The sequence below is a fragment of the Chlorocebus sabaeus genome, unplaced genomic scaffold (genome assembly GCF_047675955.1).
Source record: "Chlorocebus sabaeus isolate Y175 unplaced genomic scaffold, mChlSab1.0.hap1 unalloc_scaffold_109, whole genome shotgun sequence".
Classification (NCBI taxonomy): Eukaryota; Metazoa; Chordata; class Mammalia; order Primates; family Cercopithecidae; genus Chlorocebus; species Chlorocebus sabaeus.
In genome coordinates, this window is record NW_027326846.1 from 339,480 (window position 1) to 361,654 (window position 22,175).

The window sequence follows — 22,175 nt, forward strand, 5'->3', positions numbered from 1 at the left end:
TTTCATCTCTTTTCCTAATGACCATATGAAACACTGACCCCAGTCTGCACAGGACATCCTCAAATGTCTCAAATACTCACTGACGCTGCTGAGAGTGTCCCCAGTGACCCTAGGCTGATGCCCCCATAGTGATCCAGGCAGGAGAGACTCAGGCTGACTTTGCGGGGTGCAAACAGAAAATGGAACTGCCCTGATGGAGCTGCAGATCCTGGATCCGGATGTGATATCCCCTGTCCCTGATCAGCTAACTCAGGCAGGGGAAGGACAAAAGTACTCTAGTAACACAGGGAGGCACAGTTGGGATTATGGCTCTGGATATTTAGTGGCCTTGACTTCCCACTGCTAAGGTGCTTGTTTACATTTATAGATTCTGTCACAGCATTGTGTTCACACCAGAAGCCTCTTACACAGCTGTAGCAGGTCACTGGACAAGATCCAGAAAACTCAAAGGGCTCCACTCTGAAAGTGGGGCTTAAGATGTCTATGTTGACCTCTCATGATGCAGAAAACACCTTCTATGACTTTCCTGTATCTCTTCAACCCACAGTCTGGCCCTGTCTTGTGACTCTTAGGCAGAGGCCAGCTTTTGCGTGCAGATTCTAGGTGAGATCAATGTATGCTGCATTCTTGAGTTACAGGAAGCAGAGTAAAATCAGAGGAAAGACCTTCTCATGAAGCCTCCTTCAACACATTCTAAAGAATATTTTGAGCTAAAAGGAAAAAATTGGGGTAACATAAGTACAGAGTTTGAGCCAAAGCTTGAAGACTGCAATCCTGGAGTATAAAGTTGCCCTGAATATACACTCCAATTAGAAGCAGTTACAAGCATATTTTTAAAGGCAAAAAGGAAGCCAGAGCAGACTGATAGAAAGGTGTCAGATATTCTTATTGGTTTATAGAAGTAACATTGGTTAGTGATTGGTCATATACATAGTTAAGCTATAGGATATAGGTTATAGTGTCCAGCGTGGCATTATTAGGTTAATTTACAGACACTTGTGGCAATAGCAAGCAATTTCAAAAGACAAATAGTTCAAGGAGGGGAACGGTATGTGACTGTGGTCTCTTTTTAACACATCTCTGGGTCTGATACATTTAAAAACTTATATTTCTCAGATAAAAGTTCTTTTATCAAATTCCAGGACATAAATTCAGAATCTAGAACTGCACATTTAGGTCTTGGAGGGCTGGTGAGCCATGCACATTTGTGGGCATTTGGGGAAGGGGAGGTGGGAGGGAGAATTTCTCAGGTTTAATCGATGCGTATGTGTGATTCTGGTTAGGTTTATGGGCCCCAAATCTCTGAAATCAGTGTCAGAATGGAAGATGCCAGGAGCACTGAAGGAGGTGAAATAACTGATTACTGTCCTGAAAAGTTATTTTTGTAGAAATTTAGCCTAACTGCTCTAGAAAGGACTGTAGATCCCAAGAGAGAGACCATTCTGTTTGCAGATTTGGGAAACACTTTGCCGCACAATTTTAGGTTGTGACTGGAATCTTAAGAAAGAATGTTTTCTGAAGTGAAGACTGCTGGACATTTTGTGTACAACATCTGGTAATTCTGGACAGTGTGTGGAAAACATAACTAAAAGCTAAAACATCTGCAATCCTACAAAAGTCTCCACAATAACAGAACCGCAAGAAAAAGTTTTGTTGTATAATTAAATCAAAATGTGATGTGCATCACAATCTAAGAGAATGCAAACACAGAAAGTCACTATAATTAAATCTCAAGTAGAAGCCTTGAAAGCACCATTTGTTATACACAATTTATTATAATTTCACCTTGTAATCTGAGAGGTCATCTGGGTTTTCTAATTTTTTCTAATAATTAAAGAAAAAAACATCCACATCTTCATGACAGGATGTAGATTTGCAATGTGGCTAGGTACCTGCTGAAGGCAGCCTCCTAGTCTCCTACAGAAACTGTGAAATAGGGTGTATGTTCTTGCTATTTACATTTCAAAGCAATAGTTCCCAGGTCCCAGATGAAGGCAATTTGGAGCCAAAAAAGACAAATGACCTATTTAACTGATAAAAAATGACTTACACATATTTCAAAGAAGAAGAGAAAATATTTAAATATAAAAGTTCTCAAACTAAATGCTTTAAGAAAAGGGAGAAGAGCAAAAATTCTTCCCTCATTCTAAAGAGAAAGCATTAAGCCTTTTCTAATTTGTGTTTGCTCCTACAACATCCAGGCCTAAAGACCTTGTCTTGAACTCACTAACGTCTGAATTCTCATAGGCACCTGAGGGATGGACACCGTAGAGAATTTGTGGGGAAGGAAAAAGCAGAAGAGAGAAAGCAGCTATCAAGAGCCATGGGTGGCAGCAGGGCAGGACTGACTAAAGCACTGGTTTGTACTACAGGTACAGGCTGAGGCAGGGCTATGCTCTGATTCCTGTATCTATAAAGACAGAAGACATTAGGATCAGGCGGTCCAGAAGGCTGGGTGGGTGAAGGAAGCAAGTTTCTGCTACAGATTCAGTATCTGCGGTTGAGATGAGCCAGGAGACTTCTGGGCACTGCGTGTGTTTTTGGCAGAAAACGCTAGGAGCAAAGCAGCCATGGGCACAACTCCTGAGGGTGGAACCCTGTACTGGAAGGAGTGTGGCAATGCGAATACCGGTGGGCGCGCTCAGGAGTGGGTTAGCATTGGGTGGGGGCTGGCAGCAGGGTGAAGGGAAGGGATGTTTCTCAAAACTCCTTTCCTCTGAGTTCTCAGTCCCCTCTCCCCAGGAGGAGATCAGCAGGACCGCGCAAGTGCAAAATCCAGTCACGCCTCCCGCAGACACTAGGCATCTTCCTCCAGCCCAGGCTCAGCCATGTCTTTCTTCTGACAGAAAACTTGCGGAGTTTCCTCAACACCAGCCAATGCTTCAACCCCAACGGGGTGTCCAGCAACTCACTAACGACCCCACCCAGAGTCAGCGCAGACCCACAAGCTCAGCGCTCTTCCCGCAGCTGCCCCCCTGCAGACGCCAGTCCCTGCCTCTGGACACCTGTCTTCATTTCTGAACGTCTGCAACAAACCAGGGGCGCCCACAACCTCCTCAAGTTCCATAATGTGGCAGAACCACTCACAGAACTCAGCGAAGCGCTGTGCACACGCCACCAGCGTATTCTAAAAGATGCCACTCAGGAACAGCCACGCGGAGGAGGCGCTCAGGGCAAGGGGACCGGTGGGAAAGTTGGGGCGGGCGGGTGAATGGCTTCCCTTCCTCACACACCTCACAAAGGCCTTTCCTTCAAGACCCGCTGGCCCAAACCGCGAGCCACGGGGTCGCTGTCCCGTTAATGAGTCCTGCTTGCTCACATGAACTCTGTTTTGACGGGGCCTCGATCTCATTCGGAACCGGGTAAAGAAGGGACAGGACCCCGGACCACAGCTCCTCCCACGCGGTGCCCGCGCAGGCCGCGCCGGCGTCTTCCCGGAGAGCTCCTCACCCCACAGCCCGGGGAAGGTGCGGGGCTGCCGGCGCAGAGCTGAACGAGGAGGGCTGCAGGCTGGGCAGAGCCGCCGTGCGGGGACAGACAGGAGCCCGGGACCCTCACCGGAGGGGACTGAGGACCGAGGGCTGAGCGGCGGCAGCGGGGACTCTGTTCACAGACTCGGTCCCGCCGCCGCCATTTCCCGCCGCTGCCGATGAGGCCCCCCCAGCCTCGGGACGCCCTGCCCCGCACACTCACCATTTCCCCACTTCAGGGGATCCGGGAGTCTTAGCTGCAAATCATCCAATACCCGCTGGTGACAGAGCGACGGGAGGCTGGGGCTGCTGCCGAATCCCCGAGGCCTCCCGGAGCCGAGGACGCAGACACCTGAAGCCCTAACCCAAGCCCTGGCAGGAACCAGAGGAAAAGGCCGCGCCACATCCCGGAAGCCACCGCCTCCTCTCTGGCTGCGCGCCTGATTGGGCAGTTCTCACTCCGACACTCTGATTGGATAATACTCCAATCCCCGCCCTCGGGCCATGAGTAACAGAATTCGCGACCACACACTCCACTGATGAGGCAAGAGTGACAACCTGGGGCCTCCAGGCCCTTTCAGGCAGGGCTTTCTCTCCGGGCTTGACCTGAAGCAGCCCAGGGGTCTCTTTTTAACCTTGTGTGTAAGGTTATGTCCACTTATAAAATACACGCACGCACGGACACACAGACGTACACACACGCGCGCACACGTAGATACGGACGCGGACACATGCATGCACAGGCACACACTTTTTCACAAGTGGAAGCAATATAATGACAATTATTTTAATATTTTTAGATTTCATAACCCTTCTGGCCGCTAGTCTTTTGAGTAGGACACCTGATTTAAGAGGGAAGCAATCCTCTAAAATATAAAATGTTAGCTATTTGTGAATTTTCTGTTTTTTATTAGCCACGTCAAAAATAATGTTTAGAGTGAAATTGTTGGTAATAATTTTTAATCCATTGTATCCAAAATATTGTATTAATATGTGATCAATATACAATTAGAAATAAAGTATATTTCTGATCTAATTCTTCTAAACTCACGGTGTATTTTATGTTTGCAGCACATTTTACTTCAAACCAGTCACATTCCAGGTGCCCAGTAGCTACATATGGCAGGTGGCTGCCACATTGAGCGCAGCTATGAGGGCCTCTCTTTCCTCAGGGAAGTGAGGGCCTGAACACTTCTTTTCTGCTGGAAGTAACGCACCAGCCTCTCTACCAACTTTTCTCAGGCTCAAGGGTGGGTGGGACAGTGCCCCCAGAGAGATCTGGTGCTGCAAGCTGAGAGCATCCACGTGAAGACCACGGTTTCCCAGTTACCGTTTGGTGGAGATGTGATGGTCTCCTCGATTGAGCCAGGTCGGGACTCTTGTGCCACGACCGAAAAGAATGAAGCACACGGGTGCCAGAGAGTGAGTAAGGCAAAGTAGGATTTATTAAGCAAAAGCAAAGTTTTCAGAAGCAAGAGGGGACCTGAAAGCAGGTTGCCAGAAATGAGGCTGAGGTCTAGGTCTTTTATGTGGCAAGAACAAGTATGTCTTCTGTGGGTTCTGCCCAAATGGGATGGGTAAAGTTCCCCACTAAGGGTGTTGCATCTGCGGATGCTTGGGATTGGCCACAGTGACTCCATTTTGGTTGTTACCCATGAGTGCCTAAGTGAAACTTACAGGGGGGGAGCTAAAACCACAATGCTAATGTCATGTTAATGACCTTATAATGAGCTGGGTCAAGTTAAAGACACTTAGGTTGGTTTATTGCACCTGTTCCTAAGTTGGGACAGTCCCTTTGGAGCAACATCCTGGCCTTAGAGGAAGTTCTTAACCACATTTCTTCCCGCTAACTACAGGGGTGGTGCAGGTGCGGTCCTACAGGTGTTTTCCTTCTCCCCAGACCCTCTGTCTCTACCTGCCTAACCAGCCTCCGACCACCTCCTCTATCAAAGGTTCCTCTTCCTTTCAAATACCAGACAGTAAACAAAGAATGTTGGGGCCACAGGAGGAGAGAGCACCATGTCTTCAGATCTCTTCACAGCCTTGTCCTCCAGAGTTTAGAAGTGGAGGGAAAAGATTAAAGGCAATCTTCTTGTTTTGCTATTTGTTTTTGGACCTAATCTGGACCTAATTTGGACACACAGGCTGTAACTGTGTGTTTTTCTCCGGTGGTGTGGGGCACTGTGTGAGTTTAAGCACCAATCACACGCGTTCACATCTACCTGTACTTCTGTTCCCAGAAGGAAGACCGTGAGTGAGTTGTCCAGGTCCTTGGCAACTTGAACAAATAATTGAACAAAATGCACAAAGTAACAAAGGAACAAAACACAGGAAGGAAGCATCAAAAGCAGAAATTTATTAAGGTAAGGAATAAAGCGGGTGTGGGCTTGAGCAAATGACTCAAGGTCATGGTTATGACGTTTTCTGGGTTTTAACTACTCCTTTTAAGGTCCCTATCAGCTACCACTGATCTGGATGAAGGATTTGGTCCGTGGCTAACTAAAGGCTTAGGTAAATTGGCACCCTATGCAGATGAAGGGATGGCCGGTGCTTGGCCTGCAGCCACTCCAAGGCACCTTCCCTTTCCATCTGAGAAGTGGTAGAAGGGGAAGGGTTGTAGGGAGAGTAGCCTTTGAGCGTTTGCTACTCAGGTGTGGGGAGATGGGATTTTTTTCTTTTGGTTTAGCTGTTGGAAGTTTGCCTTAAGTGGCCTTAGGGTCCCTGCCTCCAGACCTTGGTTTTTTTTTCTTTTAGGAAGTCAGCACAAATTGGCCTTAAGTTCTCTGCCTCCAGACCCGATTCTCCTGCCTCCCTTCTGTACAAACCATTGGTCATACATAATTCATCCTAAACTCACCTGGTAATTGGGGAGGTCTTCTGTATACTGGTTGGTTATATGCAAAGAAACAATAAACTTCCAACATCATGATAGGAGGCAGTTTTGCAACTTAGAGCCAGGTGCCTGTTGCAGGTAAGCCTACCTTACCTTCAGCTCTAAGTCACTCTCAATTCTTACAGAAACAGTGAGATAGGGTACTATCATCTTGGCTATATATATATATACACATATGTATATATACATATATATATATTTTTTTTTTTTTTTTTTTTTTGAGACGGAGCCTTGCTCTGTTGCCCAGGCTGGAGTGCAGTGGTGCAATCTCGGCTCACTGCAAGCTCCGCCTCCTGGGTTCACGCCATTCTCCTGCCTCAGCATCCAGAGTAGCTGGGACTACAGGTGCTCGCCATCACACCTGGCTAATTTTTTTGTATTTTTAGTAGAGACGGGGTTTCTCCATGTTAGCCAGGATGGTCTTGATCTCCTGACCTTGTGATCCGCCCACCTCAGCCTCCCAAAGTGCTGGGATTACAGGCGTGGGCCACCGTGCTGGGCTGGCTATTTATATTTCAAAGCAATGGATACCTACTCCCTAAGCCCTGGGCTGCAGCAATTCTGCTTGCCCTCTCCTGGTGGCCTGTGTCCTCTCCCAAACCCTGCCATCTACCACTGAGGCACAGCCCACAGCTGGCAGCTCACATTTTACATGGAACACAACTGCCACAGATGCACTGCAGTGCCGCGTTACAGAGCGGGGTCCCTGAGCTGCGGGAGGAGAGCCTGCAGGGCTCCTGGGTAGAATTGCACTTTTGCGATAGGGGGAACAGGAGCAATGTTTCAGCCTCAGTTTCTGTTTATAATAGTGACACAAAAAGAATATTGCTGGATACACAGCATGGATCTAGATAGAGGAGCTCCAGGAGTTCTCACTCACAGACAGACACCATGTGATAGTAATAGGGCTTAGACACAGATACTCAGAGCATTGAAGAGAAAGACAGCTCTCAGTCTGAGTAAAACTGTACTGAGAGAAGAAAAGAGGTTGAAAGAATCTTAAAGACAAATTCAGATTACATATAACATTGGTCAAATTGACCGGAAAATATTCCCCCAAGGAAGTTCTTCTCTAAACACCTGAAAGTGCAGTACTACTCTCAGCATGAGACACACAAGTATTATGAAGAAAGAGAGCTTATTCTGAGCAGAATTTCCTCCTCTGCTGCTCTCCCATCTGCTGGCCGTTGGATTGGGAATCTATACTGTAACACACCTGACAACCTCCACCGGCACTATTTGATGAAGAATTGGAATTCGCTCTATTCACGTGGTAGAATATCAGAGACTGCAAGATAGCTAACTAAAGAGGTACTATGATTCTTGGGTGGCCACATCAACTGCATTTATTTGTCCTGGAATAGTGGCATTCCTAATTTAGTAAAATAAAAGAATAGGCTGTAAAATTATGTTGACCTATAATTATACCTATAGGATCAATTAATAAGCATGTCAGGTTAATATCTACTATAGCAATGTGGTAGTAAATTTTCTTTGGGTATTAAATATAAATGTCTACATATAAATAATTTTAATATACTAGTCATAATGTATATATATTTAAAATTATCTGTAAGCTTAATTACAATATTTTATAATACTTTATATTTCAAACAAATTAATACTTATATTAAAGTTATATAAACTTAATTCAAACAAATTAATACTTATAATAAAGTTATATAAACTTAAAGCTATAATGCTTTATATTTCAAATTAATAATATTAATATTAAAATTACTATTTAAGAGGTTTATTCAAAATAAATACTGTGGCCTTATAGTCACACAATTGTAGAAAATACTGTTTAATTTACATGGATGCATGTTGTATACTAAAGACTACACAAAACTATGCTAATCTTTCTTAAGTAATAAGTAGAAACCAAGGCACAGCTAAAAATTCCACTGCTCAGTTTATACCCTAAACTGTTCTTGCTTTTGCAGCGTTAAATACTTTAGGCTCCAGATATTATCACCTTTAATATAATCGCCTTGGATGATTAGTTTTCTGTTGGAGAAACTTAGTGTCTTTTACTCTTCATTACTCTGTATTGCTGAATTGAATCCTATTCTTTGTGCTCAACTTTTGTGTGACCTTAAAATGAGCTTTATTATTCTAAACACATCTGTGTCTTCTTTAAAAGGCTGAAAATGGGGGGGGGGGGGGGGGGGCGGGGAACCAAAACCTTTGCCAAATCAAAAGCAAAAACAAAGTAATGGTTCTCAGGTCCTAGGTAAAGAGAATCCTGAGTCAAAAAAAAAAAAAAAAAAAAAGTTAAGGTTTATTTAGCTGTTAAAATAATTTGTATATATGTATATTTCAAAAGAAGCAAAGAAAAATGTACATGTAGGCTAAATGCTTTTTAAAGAAAAGCAACAGCCGGATTATGGACATGATCTTGAACTTCCAGACATCTGAATTTCAGTATACACTGGATTTAGGTATCTAATGGGTGATCCTGGACACACTGTGTACACGTAAAAGAGAGACTGTGGGGAAAAATGTAGAAAAGAGAAAGGAGCCACCAAAAATCCATGAGTGGGGGAGAGTAAAAGGTAGGTGGAAGGACTGATTTGTGTTAAAGATAATGGTCTAGGAGGGGCTATACTCAGAATTACTCCTGTGTCCATGCAAGCAGTTGAGATTATTAACAGGTGGTGGAGAGAACAGATTGCTGCTGCAGATTCAGTGTCTGAGGGTAGAACTAAACTAGGATACCCATGGGCACTTGTGTAGGTTTTTGGCAAGAAACTAGAAGAGAAGGCACTGTGATGGGATTGCTGAGGGCGGTACTTAGTTCTGGGAGGGACATGGCCACATTAATACCTCCTAAGAGTATGTTTGTAAGTGAGTGAAATGTATGTGATGGTAGCTGTAGGTGAAGGGGGTCTGTTCTGAAGTTTTTAGTCCCCTCTCACCCAGGGAGAAGATCTGGAATCACAGGAGAATGTGTAGTGTGACAGCCTATATACAGGAGAAGAGAGCCTTTCTTCCCCAGACACCTAGTCTTTCTCCAGCTCCAGCCCCTGTGATGTCTTCTTCTTTGTTCTTTCTTTTTCTTCTTCTTCTTCTTCTTTTTTTTTTTTTTTTTTTTTTTTGAGATGGACTCTCACTCTGTCGCTTAGGCTGGAGTGCAGTGGCACGATCTCGGCTCACTGCAACCTCCGCCTCCTGGGTTCAAGTGATTATCTGGCCTCAGCCTCCTAAGTAGCTGGGACTACAGGTGCCCACCACCATGCCCGGCTAATTTTTGTATTTTTAGTAGAGATGGGGTTTCACCATATTGGTCAGGCTGATCTCAAACTCCTGACCTTGTGATCTGCCCACCTCAGCCTCCCAAAGTGTTGGGATTACAGATGTGAGCCACCGCACCTGGCCGATGTCTTTCTTCGAACACTACATCTGTAGAGTTTGAGGAATACAAAGCAGTTCTCCAACACCAACTAGTTGTTTAACATTTTACATCTCACACCACCCAAAGTCCGCACAGGCCCTAGAGTCCAGTGCTTAGTCCCACAACACTGCTCTTACTGCAGATGCCAGTCACAAACTACAAGTACCCATACATACTTCTGAACTACTAACAAATGGGGACTCCCATAACCCCCTTCTCAAGTTTAAGAATTTGATTAAAATACTCACAGAACTCAGCCAAACACTGTACTTGTGTTTAACCATTTATTATAAAATATACAACACAGGAGCAGTTGGAAATGGAAGAAGGGTATGGAAGCTACAGAGCCTGGGCAGGCTGGGAACCCATAGGCAGGTGCAGTTGGGGATAGGATGAAAGGGGATTGGTGCAAACTTTCTAAGGATAAAATTTTTATTGTCCTGGGGTTGTTTATAGACTTTGTCAAATAAAGCAAATTCAGATTTAGGTAAAATTTAGATATACATATAGCCTTAATATTATATATGTATTTTTGTAATACTTTGTAGTTTATAATGTATTTTAGTGGCAATCTAAGTTGAAATCTAGTTTATTTTTAGCTACAAATACCCTCCAGGAAGGCAAGTTTTTTCTTTTCTTATTATACTTTAAGATCTAGGGTACATGTGCACAATGTGCAGGTTTGTTACATATGTATACATGTGCCATGTTGGTGTGCTGCACCCATTAACTCATCATTTACATTAGGTGTATCTCCTAATGCTATCCCTCGTCCCTCCTCCCTCCCCACAATAGGACTCGGTGTGTGATGTTCCTCTTCCTGTGTCCAAGTGATCTCATTGTTCAATTCCCACCTATGAGTGAGAACATGTGGTGTTTGGTTTTCTGTTCTTGCGATAGTTTGTTGAGAATGATGGTTTCCAGCTGCATCGATGTCCCTACAAAGGACACGAACTCATCCTTTTTTATGGCTGCATAGTATTCCATGCTGTATATGTGCCACATTTTCTTAATCCAGTCTGTCACTGATGGACATTTGGGTTGATTCCAAGTCTTTGCAATTGTGAATAGTGTGCAATAAACATATGTGTGCATGTGTCTTTATAGCAGCATGATTTATAATCCTTTGAGTATATCCCCAGTAATGGGATGGCTGGGTCAAATGGTATTTCTAGTTCTAGATCCTTGAGGAATTGCCACACTCTTTTCCACAATGGTTGAACTAGTTTACAGTCCCACCAACAGTGTAAAGTAGCTAAAGAAGATGTTTGCCACTTTCTCTTTTTGGACTGTCCACCTTGTGCTCTTTGTCCCTCACCTGAGTGCTCTGCATCTTGTCACCTTTCTGCTCACCAATTCTGTTTTGTAGTAGCCTGGAGGCTGCCCCAGGAAAGAGGCCCCAAACAGTTTAGCTTTTACTTTCTCAGTGATCCTCTGACTTTTAGCTGATTGCTTATTTAACTTGCCATTGGTCCAAGTGACACTGAAAAAAGAGATGTCTTGGAACCTAGTATTTTTGTACCTTAATTATCAGAAACGATCAGCAATAACCTCTCCATCATTATGACTAGGAGTTGAAATGTGGTATTTAACAGCCCTACATGATAGGATCAGATCTGCCTGTTTAGTGACAGCCTCTTTTATGACAACCCCTGCAAACAATTAGCCTCAAGATGGAGAACATGAGACATTTTCTTAACAGTTTTCTCTCATTTCTTAACCTTAAGGTCATCTTTGATGAGCTGATATAGGGCAGCTGGACACTACTTTCTAAACCCAGCATGTCACTTTTTTCCTGAAAGAGTTTTGTCATAGCAGTGTGAAAATGGACGAATACATTACAATACACAAGTTATAGCCTCCCCATTTCCCCTGTTCGGTCTGACTCCCTTTTTTGCAGCTTAATTTGTTTTATAGAAGAGAAACTAAATAGGAGGAAATACTTTACATAGAGGCTTCCCTGATGCTTGGTCAGGATAAAAAATTTAAATGGGTTACTATATGTTTGATTGAGGAAAAGACAAAATAGGGATGGCACATAATTGATTACCCTTTTAATGCAAGTGCCTCTTAATATTAGGCTTTTCTTAGCTGGGGCTGAACTCTCCCCTGTCAGTTCGAGCACCCCATAAGAACACAGTCAGACTCCTTCCAGTTCTGGTGAGGTGTGCAACATGTTATTAATTTCTTCTAGTTTTCCAGAGCTTTCTAGTGTCCTGTCATCATCTTCTCCCTGCCCTTCGAGTCCTGGCTTACATACATACCCCACTCTCGAAACATCCGAGCTTCACCAGAACAACATGCAGTGGGGCCTCTTATCAGCTGGCAAAGTTGAATGTTTGCCCTCTCTGGGAAGTAACAGATGATAATAGGGATACTATATAGGTATATGTACCCCTTTCTATGTCTGAATTAGCCATATGCAAGGAAAAACTAAAACAGTTTTCAGAAGTTCCAGGAAAATTCATAGACAAATTTGAGAGGCTAATCTTGATGTATGATCTGACCAGGCAAGATTTGCATATATTTATGTTCACCTGCTGCATGGTAGAAAAGCAGTGTATTATGGGAGTGACTAGAGCACATGCTAACAGGGTGGCAGCCTGCAACCAGGGATCTGACACCTATCAAGTAGGAAGCACAGCAGTGCCTGACTAGGACCCAAAAGAGAACTAGAATCTAGAAAAGGGAAATGAATTAGGAAGAAAGTAGGACATAGAGAGAAAAAATTATGATCATTTGACTCCTTGAAGAAATAAAAAAAGTGTGATAAAGCTTTTTAATTTTTATAAAGTCTAGAAAATTGCTCAGGGAAAAGATGAAAACCTAGCCTTATTACAAGGGTGGATAATTTAGACTTTGAGGACATACACTAACACTGACCCTGACTCAAAGAAGGGACAGGCATTGCTAGGAGTTTATTTTATAGTCCAGTCTGCTTCTGATATCTGCAGGAAGCTGCCAAAAGCAGCCTTGGGCTTCCAGACTCCCATGGATCAGATTTTAGACTTGGATTTTGCAGTTTTCCATCACAGGAATAGGGCAGAGAAAACATAAAGCAAATCTCCCAAGAGGCCCAGCTTCTAGCTGCAGCCTTGTGCTCTCCACGACTTCAGAGGCAGCCCTTTAACCCCTGGCCCTCACAGAGGAAGTGAGAAGGTAAAAGTCCCAGTCCGTGCCTCTGGGCCACTGTGCCTTGCATATAAATCAATGTGCCTTCTGTAAGAAGGTCGGCCACTGCCAAAGGAAATGCACTGTGCTTCCAAGGGAGTCATCATCAGAGCTCAGCAGACTCAAAAGTGGTAGAGCCTGATGCTTCATACCTCCACTCCCATTGGACTATTATCTATCAAGAGATGTAGGGGCCTCAGGTGACTCTTGAAGCGGCAGGTAGGAGCATTAACTTCTTATTAGATATGGGAGCAGATGACTCTGTCCTGATTCAATACAATGGGCTCCTGTCTTCTCATGATGGACAAGCCCAAAAACACTGCTTTTCATATCTTCTAAGTTGTCCTCCAGGGCCTCTGGGTTTCTCACCTGCCTTTTTAGTACTGTCTGAATGCCTGACCTCTTACTGGGGAGAGGTTTATTGACTCAGGAGACCAAGTCATGGTCACCTTCACAGATCATAAAGCATAGACAGTGTTACTTTTGTTCCTGACCCCTCAGGGGAAAAAAGAAGTTAAGAATGAGCTGTCACATTTACCACCTGAGGTGTTGTCTCAAGTAAATATTGAGGTTTGGGCCACACAGGCTCTGGGAAACTCACTACACACCTCCTCCATTCAAATCCAACTTCAGCCTAGTGCTCCTCGCCCTCAGAAGAGATAATACATTTTAAGGCAAGAAGCATGAGGGGGAAATTCAACCCCTTATTGCCAAATTCTTGCCGTATGAGTTACTAAGGCCGTGAGAGTCTCCTTACAATACTCGCACGTCACCAGATGAAAAGCCTAATGGCATGAGTTATGAAGGCCGTGAGAGTCTCCTTACAATACTTGCATGTCACCAGATGAAAAGCCTAATGGCAAGTACAGATTTGTCAGAAACCTTAGAGCATTAATAAATGCAGTTGTCTCCATACAACTCATTGTCCCCAATACTTACCAAGTCTCAGGGGATGCAAGCTGGTTTACATTCTTAAATCTGAAAGATGGATTTTTCTGCATCTTATTGCATCCAGATTCATAATATGTTTGCCTTTGAATGGACTGATCCAGATACACATTCAGCCTCAAAACTAACCTGGACAGTCATCTCTGAAGGGTTCTGGGATAGCCCCCACTTATTTGAAAATGCTCTAGCTAAGGACTTAAGAAATCTACAGTTGGAAAGGGACAAAATTATTAGTATGTAGGTGACTTGCTCATTGCTAGCTCAACTAAAGAAGACTCAAATAATAATACTGTTAAGTTGGTAAATTTTCTGGGAACTTGCAGATACATGGTATCACCATACAGGGCACAGATTTTGACTCAAAGACTTAAATATTTGGAATCTATCTTAACCTCTAGAACTGATCAACATCCCTAGAAGATAAAACAGTTATTTTAGTCATCCAAGGGTCCCAGCCCAACAAATGACTGTGGGCTTTTTAAGGAGATGGCTGGGTACTGCTATTTATGGGTACCCAGATTTGGATATGTAGCCAAGTCTTTATATGATACACCAAAGGGAAAGATTTAGAACTCCTAGAATGTAATTAGAACTGCAAGCAAACCTTCATTACTCTCAAGGAGAAATTGGGCTCTGCTGCAGCCATGGGAGTCCCCAAGTTAGAGGAACCATTTTTTCCTTTATGTAGCCAAAAAGCAAGGCATAGGCCTTGGGTAATCTTGTCCCAAAACCCTGGGACATTCCAAGGCCAGTAGCCTAATTTTCTAAGCAGATAGACCAGGTGGCCTCAGGGTGGCCTTGATGTCTTAGAGCTATTGCTGCTACCACTTTTCTAGTAGGCAAAGTTAATAAACTAACATTAGAACAGCACCTACAGGTTTTTGACCCCACACCAAGGGAAGGTGGTCCTAGAAGCTAAAGGGCACCAGTGGATAATAGGAGAATATTTATGAAAGCATCAGGCCTTATTGCTAGACACTCCAGACATAACCCTTAAAGCCTGCCAAACCATAAACGCAGCTACCTATGTGCCAGAGTCCACAGGTGCTCCTAGCCTTTCCGGCATACACGTTGTATTAGTCTATTCTCATGCTGCTAATAAAGACATATCTAAGGCTGGATAATTTATATTTAAAGAAAGAGGTTTAATTGACTCACAGTTGCACATGGTTGGGGAGGCCTCACACTCATGGCAGAAGGCAAATGAGGAGCAAAGTCACATCTCTTACATGGCAGCAGGCAAAAGAGCTTGTGTAGTGAAACTCCCCTTTATAAACCATCAGCTGTAATCCCAGCACTTTGGGAGGCCAAGGCAGTGGATGACCTGAGGTGAGGAGATCGAGGCCAGCCTAGCCAACATGGTGAAACCTCATCTATACTAAAAATTAGACAGGCATGATGGTGGGCACCTGTAATCCCAGCTACTCAGGAGGCTGAGACAGGAGAATCACTTGAACCCAGGAGTCAGAGGTTGCAGTCAGCCGAGATCATGCTACTGCACTCCAGCCTGAGCAATGGAGCAAGACTCCGTCTCAAAAATAAATAAATAAATAAACCTCCGATCTCATGAGGCTTATTCACTGTCACAAGAACAGCATGGAAAAGACCCATCCCCCGATTTGATTACCTCCCACTGGGTCCCTCCCACGATATATGGGAATGATGGGAGCTACAGTTCAAGATAAGATTTGACTGGGGACACAGCCACAGCATGTCACAGATTATGAAATAAATTTACTCTAGGAGGCCAGACTTAAGAGACATGAATCCCTTGACCATCCCAAAGAAGAGTGGTTAACAGATGCAAGTTGTTTTATGCATCAGGAAAACAGGAGGGCTAGATATGCTGTTATTAGTCAGCACAAGAGAGTCAAGGCACAAGCCTTGCTGGCCTCTACCTCAGCTCAAAAAGCTGAGTTAATTGAACTTACCAGGCCCCTGCAGTTGGGAAAGGATTTAAAAGTTAACATTTACACTGATTCCAAGTATGACTTTTAGTGCTTCATGCTTATGCTGCAGTTTGGAATGGGTAGGGACTCCTGACCCCCAAGGGCTTTTCCATACAACAGCATTCAGATTTCGAGCTTGTTAGAATGCTGCTTTGCTGCCAGAAAGTGACTATAATTAATTGCAGAGGACATCAAAAGAGAGACTGACCATGTAAAAGGAAATGCCCTTGTAGATGCCACAGCCAAGGCCCCTGCACTGAAAGGGCCAATGAAGCTTATGGGCGTGCTGGTCAGCATGCATAGAACTGGGCCAGAATACTCTGAAGAAGAACAAAAATGGGCCAGGGATTGCATTTCAGTCCAGGGCCCCTCTGGCTGGCTGAATGATGGTAATAAATTACTAATGCCAAGTACCAATCATAGAAATATAATTCAGCACTTTTATGATTCTTTTCACTCTAGAAGGGATTCTTTGTTTTTTGTTAACATCTTGTTTGTTTATAGGGGTAAATCTTTTCAAGACACTAAAACAGGTGACTCAGCACTGAGAGCTTTGTGCCTGACATGACCCAAACAGCCAGCAATTTTCTCCTTTTCCAGTTAAACCTGTCCAAAATTGAGGAACCTATCCAGGTGAGAACTGGCAACTCTAATTTACTCAGCTGTCTTTCTACAGGAGATTCGTATATTTGCTAATGCTCACTGATACCTTCACTGATTAGATTGAGGCATTTCCCACCCCATCTGAAAAATGTTTGCCAGAAGAAATAACTCCTCAGTTTGGGTCATCTAAAAGCCTGCAAAGTGACAATGGCCCATCTTTCACAGCAGGCATATCCCACACCTATCCTCAGCTTTAGGAATCCAATATGACCTTCACTCTGCATGGAGACCGTGGTCCTCTGGAAAGGTGAAAGGGCTGATCCTACTCTAAAGAAGACTCTAGCTAAATCAGAGGCCTGACTATGTCTAACACCCATAGCTTACTGCAGGTTTGAACTGCTCCAAAGTCAAACTTAAAACGAAGTCTTGTTGAGTTAACATACGGAGGGCCTTTCCTAACCACAGATCTCCTAATAGAGGACAGGACTCATCAATTACAAAAATATGTCCTCAATCTAGGGCAGGTGCAAGGCACTCTGTGAGTGTTGAAACTGGAGTCCTCCTCTCCCATATGGGAGGAAAATTCAGTTTCGGGTCAGCTAGGGATTTAGTCTTAGTAAAGACGTGGGAGGAAGTTCTGCAGCTGACCAGCTTTCCCCAACGTGGAAAAGACCACAGCAGGGACACCTGAGCTCCCCAACAGACGTTCAACGCCAAGGGACTCACAGGTGGGTACACCTGTGTGCAAGTAAAGCTGTTGCTTATTCTGGGAGCCCAATGCGAGGCTGGGGGAGGTGGGCGCGGGGCTATTTCAGCGTTGGCGGAGGGCGGGCTGGGTCACTGCGCGTCTGCTCCTCCTCCTCGCGTCTCTCCTGCCGCCTTGATCCCGCCTTAGCCATGAGGGAGATCGTGCTCACGCAGGCCGGGCAGTGCGGGAACCAGATCGGCGCCAAGGTTGGCAGCGGTGCCTCTGAGGGCCCAGCTCGGGCCTGCGGGTGGCCAGGGAAGGTGTTGGCAGTGGTGGGGGCGGGGGCGGGTCCCTGCCGGGGACGCGGTGGGACTGGGCGGCTGGCGAGGTGGCCGGGGTGGACCCAGGGACACGGCGGCCTAGGGATGGGGGTGCGGATGAGGGTGGGGGTGGGAGAGGAGCTGGGGCACCCCCGTGACTGGCCCTGGCCTGTCCGGCCCCTCCCGTCTCGCAGTTCTGGGAGGTGATCTCGGACGAACACGCCATCTACTCCGCGGGCACCTACCACGGGGACAGCCGCCTGCAGCTGGAGCGCGTCGACGTGTACTACAACGAGGCCTGCGGTGAGACCCCCGACCTTCCCCACCGCCCTCCTGGGAACGCGGCCCTCCCCTCGCTCATGCCCTCCCGCCCCTCTCAGGTGGCAGGTACGTGCCCCGCGCTGTGCTGGTGGATCTGGAGCCGGGCACTCTGGACTCTGTGCGCTCGGGGCCTTTCGGGCAGATCTTCAGGCCGGACAACTTCATCTTCGGTGAGCTGTGGGCGAGGACTGGGGTGCGGCTTCTTAGCCGCTCAAAATCTAGGAGTGCCCCAAGGTCGTCGCCGTGGGAATTGTGGAGCCAGGGCCCCAGAACACCCTCCTATCCTCCGAGTGGAGTGGCTCCATGTGCCTCCTAAAGAGGCTTTGGGAGGAAGGCCCAGGTGTCTCCTCAAGGTCAAGAGCTACTGATGTCAACTCCCTGCAGGGAGCTGAGCTGGGGGCCGTGGCTACTGCCTTCCCTGAAAATGGGCAGGAGCCACCTGCAGGGAGGTCTGTCTGCCTGTCTCAGGTTTGACTCCTGACTTAGTTTCTAACAGGGAGGCTGCTGTCCTGTAACTCTGGGGGAGGGGTTTCATTTGCTCCATCTGTAGGGAGAACGGTGCGCTCACCTCACATGACACTTGGCCCCTTTTGCATTATGGTGACCACTGATGACCGTATACCTGGCCATCGAGTGACTGGCTGTACTGTCTTACAGGTCAGAGTGGGGCCGGAAACAACTGGGCCAGGGGGCACTATACAGAAGGCGCGGAGCTGATGGAGTCAGTGATGGACGTTGTCAGAAAGGAGGCTGAGAGCTGTGACTGCCTGCAGGGTTTCCAGCTGACCCACTCCCTGGGTCGGGGGACGGGGTCTGGGATGGGTACCCTTCTGCTCAGTAAGATCCGGGAGGAGTACCCAGACAGGATCATAAACACATTCAGCATCCTGCCCTCGCCCAAGGTGTCAGACACGGTGGTGGAGCCCTACAACGCCACCCTCTCCGTCCACCAGCTCATAGAAAATGCAGACGAGACCTTCTGTATAGACAACGAAGCGTTATACGACATCTGTTCCAGGACCCTGAAACTGCCCACGCCCACCTACGGTGACCTGAACCACCTGGTGTCTGCCACCATGAGCGGGGTCACCACGTGCCTGCGCTTCCCAGGCCAGCTGAATGCTGACCTGCGGAAGCTGGCCGTGAACATGGTCCCGTTTCCCCGGCTGCACTTCTTCCTGCCCGGCTTTGCCCCCCTGACCAGCCGGGGCAGTCAGCAGTACCGGGCCCTGACGGTGGCTGAGCTTACACAGCAGATGTTTGATGCCAGGAATATGATGGCAGCTTGTGACCCCCGTCATGGCCGCTACCTAACGGCTGCTGCCATTTTCAGGGGTCGCATGCCCATGAGGGAGGTGGATGAACAAATGTTCAACATTCAAAATAAGAACAGCAGCTACTTCGCTGACTGGCTCCCCCACAATGTCAAAACAGCCATCTGTGACATCCCACCCCGGGAGCTAAAAATGTCAGCCACCTTCATTGGGAACAACACGGCCATCCAGGAACTCTTCAAGCGTGTCTCAGAGCAGTTTACAGCAATGTTCCGGCGCAAGGCCTTCCTCCATTGGTATACGGGCGAGGGGATGGATGAGATGGAATTTACGGAGGCGGAGAGCAACATGAACGACCTGGTTTCTGAGTATCAACAGTATCAGGATGCCACAGCCGAGGAGGAGGAGTTTGAGGAATATGCTGAGGAGGAGGAGGAGGAGAGGCCTAGAATTTTCCTTTTCTAGGTAAAGTGGGGAAGCAGCGTGGATTCTTTACTGTGTTCTAATTGCCATGTGTCACTACGCACTTGTTCGTGTCTTCACCTCTCCTCCTGCATTTTAAAGCATTTTTATAGTATACGATTTTGCTGAATAAAGTATTCTCATAGCATCTGGCTTCACCTCCAACTTCTATCTATGGGCCCTCCGGCTATGGCTGCCAGGTGCACGGTTGTCCTGCAAGGCTGAAGCTGTCTGGATTTGTCGCGTACCCCGGAACAAGCATTCCAGTGGCTCCAGGAGGGGTCGGCATGGGCTGTGGACATGGCAGGCAGGCTTCACATGAACCTGGGGATGCCCTGGGCCTTGGGCGGCTACGTGGTGGAAAACCTGTTCTGAAGGCAAGCCTTGGCTTATCCCATGTTCCAGACTTCTAGGGGACCAGCTGGCCCTCTGTTTCTGGAACCCTAAAAATGGTCAGTGACCCTGGTGGGCAATGTCCCCAAAGTCCCATCTCAGGGTAGGAATGTGGTCAGACAGCTGGCTCTGAACCAGCAATGAAGGGTGGGCAAGTAGGACCCCAGCCATTCCATCACCATGACGGCCTGGGTGTGTTTGTGTGGCCTCATTCTCTTGAGGGTGGGCATGGGATATCTGGCAGGGACTAGTGGGCAGAAATCAAGCCCAGTGTATACTCACATGCAGTGACCCCTATGTAGAAGGGGATTAGGTCCTGGGGGCCATAGATGGCAGTTGCTGGGCCTGTGTGCTTGGGGCAGTCTCTCCAGAGGCACAGATGGGGTTTCTGAACAGGACCTGGGGAGACAGGCAGGTGCTCACAAATGCTGCTTCCCCCAACTGGCAACCAGTGAGAAAAAACCCCCCAGTGGAGGTCTGACCTGCCCCAGTCTGGAGGGCTGATGCTCTCTGGAAAGGTGGCTAATGCATACTGTCTGCTGTCTCCCTGTCCCCCTCTCCAAAACTTCAGGGCAAAAATAACCCAAGATTGTCAGGATGAGACTGGTGAGGGTGGCACCTTTGCGGATAGGCCCTTTAGCCTGGCAGTCTCCTCCCCAGTCTTCTTTGGGAGCCTGGACTTCAAAGCCTGCTTTGGGGAAGCTGTCAAATAAGATGTACGTGTGAGCTGGGTGCCGGGCAGCATGCACAGACGGTGTTCCTCTACCTGGCTCTTGTAGAGCTTGTCCATGGCCTATGTGATGGTCTCTTGGTAATTCCCACCCCCACCCCCATCACACAGATAAGATGAAGCCAGCATGGCCTGGGGGTGGGCAGATGTACAGGTTCTACCCCAGGTCCCCTGGGCATACCCACCTGCCTCAGACATGTTGGGGAAACAGGTGAGGCCCCTTTTTGTTGTCTGAATGTTGGCAATGGTCTATTGCAGCCAAATGGGAACGGGCAGGCAGGAGAGTGCCTCATCTCAAAAGAAGTGGCTCCTGGAAGCAGCTGGGAGGGGGCAGAGGTCCCTCATACTCCCCCAACCTGCTCTTGGAGCAGGAAAAGGGGCCTCTGTGACAGCCCTGCTCAGTGGCTCTCACTCTGAGGGGTGTCCTTGCCCAACCCAGGTGCGCACCCATCTGAGATGGCCTTGCATGGACCTGGTTGGGAAGGTTCAGTTGCAGCAACAACTGGAACCTGCCCACACCTAGTGTCTCCACTCATGCGTGGGGCTAGATGCTCCTCCCTCCTGTAGTGGTACAGCCAGAGTGGCAGAGGGGGCAAGTCACTGCTGCAGTTCCCACCTGGGTCTGAGTGGCAGTCAGGCTTGGTGCCCATGTATTTCCCAATTACCTGGTTCCATCTGGGGGCTTCATGGACAGGAGTGGTGCTTTTCCAGGCCTCTTTTCCACATGCCAGCTACAGGCCCATGTTTCCCAAGTTTCTGGAGCCCCTCTTCCAGCCTGGCAAGCATGGCATGTTGTAGGGGAAGGACATCAAGCCTACAGGCAGCAGAACCTGTCTGGGTATGTTCTCTATCCCTGGAGGCCCCTGGTTGTTTACCTCTTTGGGTGAGAGTCGGCTTAGGATCTCAACATTCTTGTAGGACTTCAGAACTGTACAGGCAGCGGCTCAGGAGGCAGCAGGGGCTGGGACTGGCAGCTAACCAGTGTAGTGGGGGTTGTAGGGCTCAGTTTGGTCTTGCAGGGAATTCAGGGAGGCTTGGATTCGCTGAAGCTATAGATAAGTTTGGGCTTGGATATGGAAACAGCATGGAGCTGGGGCTCTTCTGCATGCTGGAATCTGAGTAGTTGCACCCTGGTGCACCCACAGGTGTTCCCCACCTGGAGCACAGCTGTGGATAGAAGCCGGGAAAGCTGTGGAGGGAAGAGGAGGAGGAGGGTATCTCAGGGCAGCCCCAGCAGCCAGGCAGGGCCTCTGCAAGTGAGATGCAGATCCAGCCTGTTGGCCACTTAGCAGCTGCTTGGCCGGTTGCAAACCACATGATCTCTGTTCACCAGTAAATGGGGGTTACAGAAGCACTTTCCTTCTGGGACTTCTGAAGCTTGAAGAGCAGCACACATCACGTGCTGGGAAAGCGCGGAACTCAGGCAAACTTCTCCAAGAGCACCTCATCAGAATAGCATCCAACCTGTACAGGACACCATCGAATCTCCCCATCCCTCGTTCCAACCGAAGAAACCAACCCGTACAGGACACCATCGAATCTCCCCATCCCTCATT

The 22,175-nt window shown here is 47.1% G+C and overlaps 2 protein-coding genes across 17 annotated transcripts in view; one reads left to right on the plus strand and one right to left on the minus strand.

Annotated features, from left to right (window-relative positions):
* The window catches only part of LOC103246528 (uncharacterized), a 48,384-nt gene extending 44,517 nt beyond the window's left edge, over nt 1-3,867 (minus strand). The window contains exon 1 of one of the 3 annotated variants that reach the window (XM_073013935.1): nt 3,694-3,867. In XM_073013935.1, coding sequence (XP_072870036.1) covers nt 3,694-3,696 — 3 coding nt within the window. In that variant the 5' untranslated portion in view covers nt 3,697-3,867. The remainder of the gene's footprint in view (nt 1-3,693) is intronic. The other 2 variants (XM_073013934.1, XM_073013936.1) reach the window with 2 other exon arrangements.
* Nucleotides 1-19,644, plus strand: part of LOC140710952 (tubulin beta-8 chain-like) — a 79,095-nt gene extending 59,451 nt beyond the window's left edge. For 11 of the 14 annotated variants that reach the window (XM_073013937.1, XM_073013941.1, XM_073013939.1 and 8 more), the window contains 5 exons: nt 5,711-5,833; nt 16,429-17,385; nt 17,634-17,742; nt 17,820-17,930; nt 18,418-19,644. In XM_073013937.1, the coding sequence (XP_072870038.1) occupies nt 17,209-17,385; nt 17,634-17,742; nt 17,820-17,930; nt 18,418-19,499 (1,479 nt within the window). In that variant the 5' untranslated portion in view covers nt 5,711-5,833; nt 16,429-17,208 and the 3' untranslated portion in view covers nt 19,500-19,644. Of the gene's footprint in view, nt 1-5,710; nt 5,834-6,224; nt 6,442-16,332; nt 17,386-17,633; nt 17,743-17,819; nt 17,931-18,417 lie in introns of all 14 variants that reach the window. The other 3 variants (XM_073013949.1, XM_073013948.1, XM_073013950.1) reach the window with 3 other exon arrangements.
* Nucleotides 19,645-22,175: the final 2,531 nt, after the last annotated feature.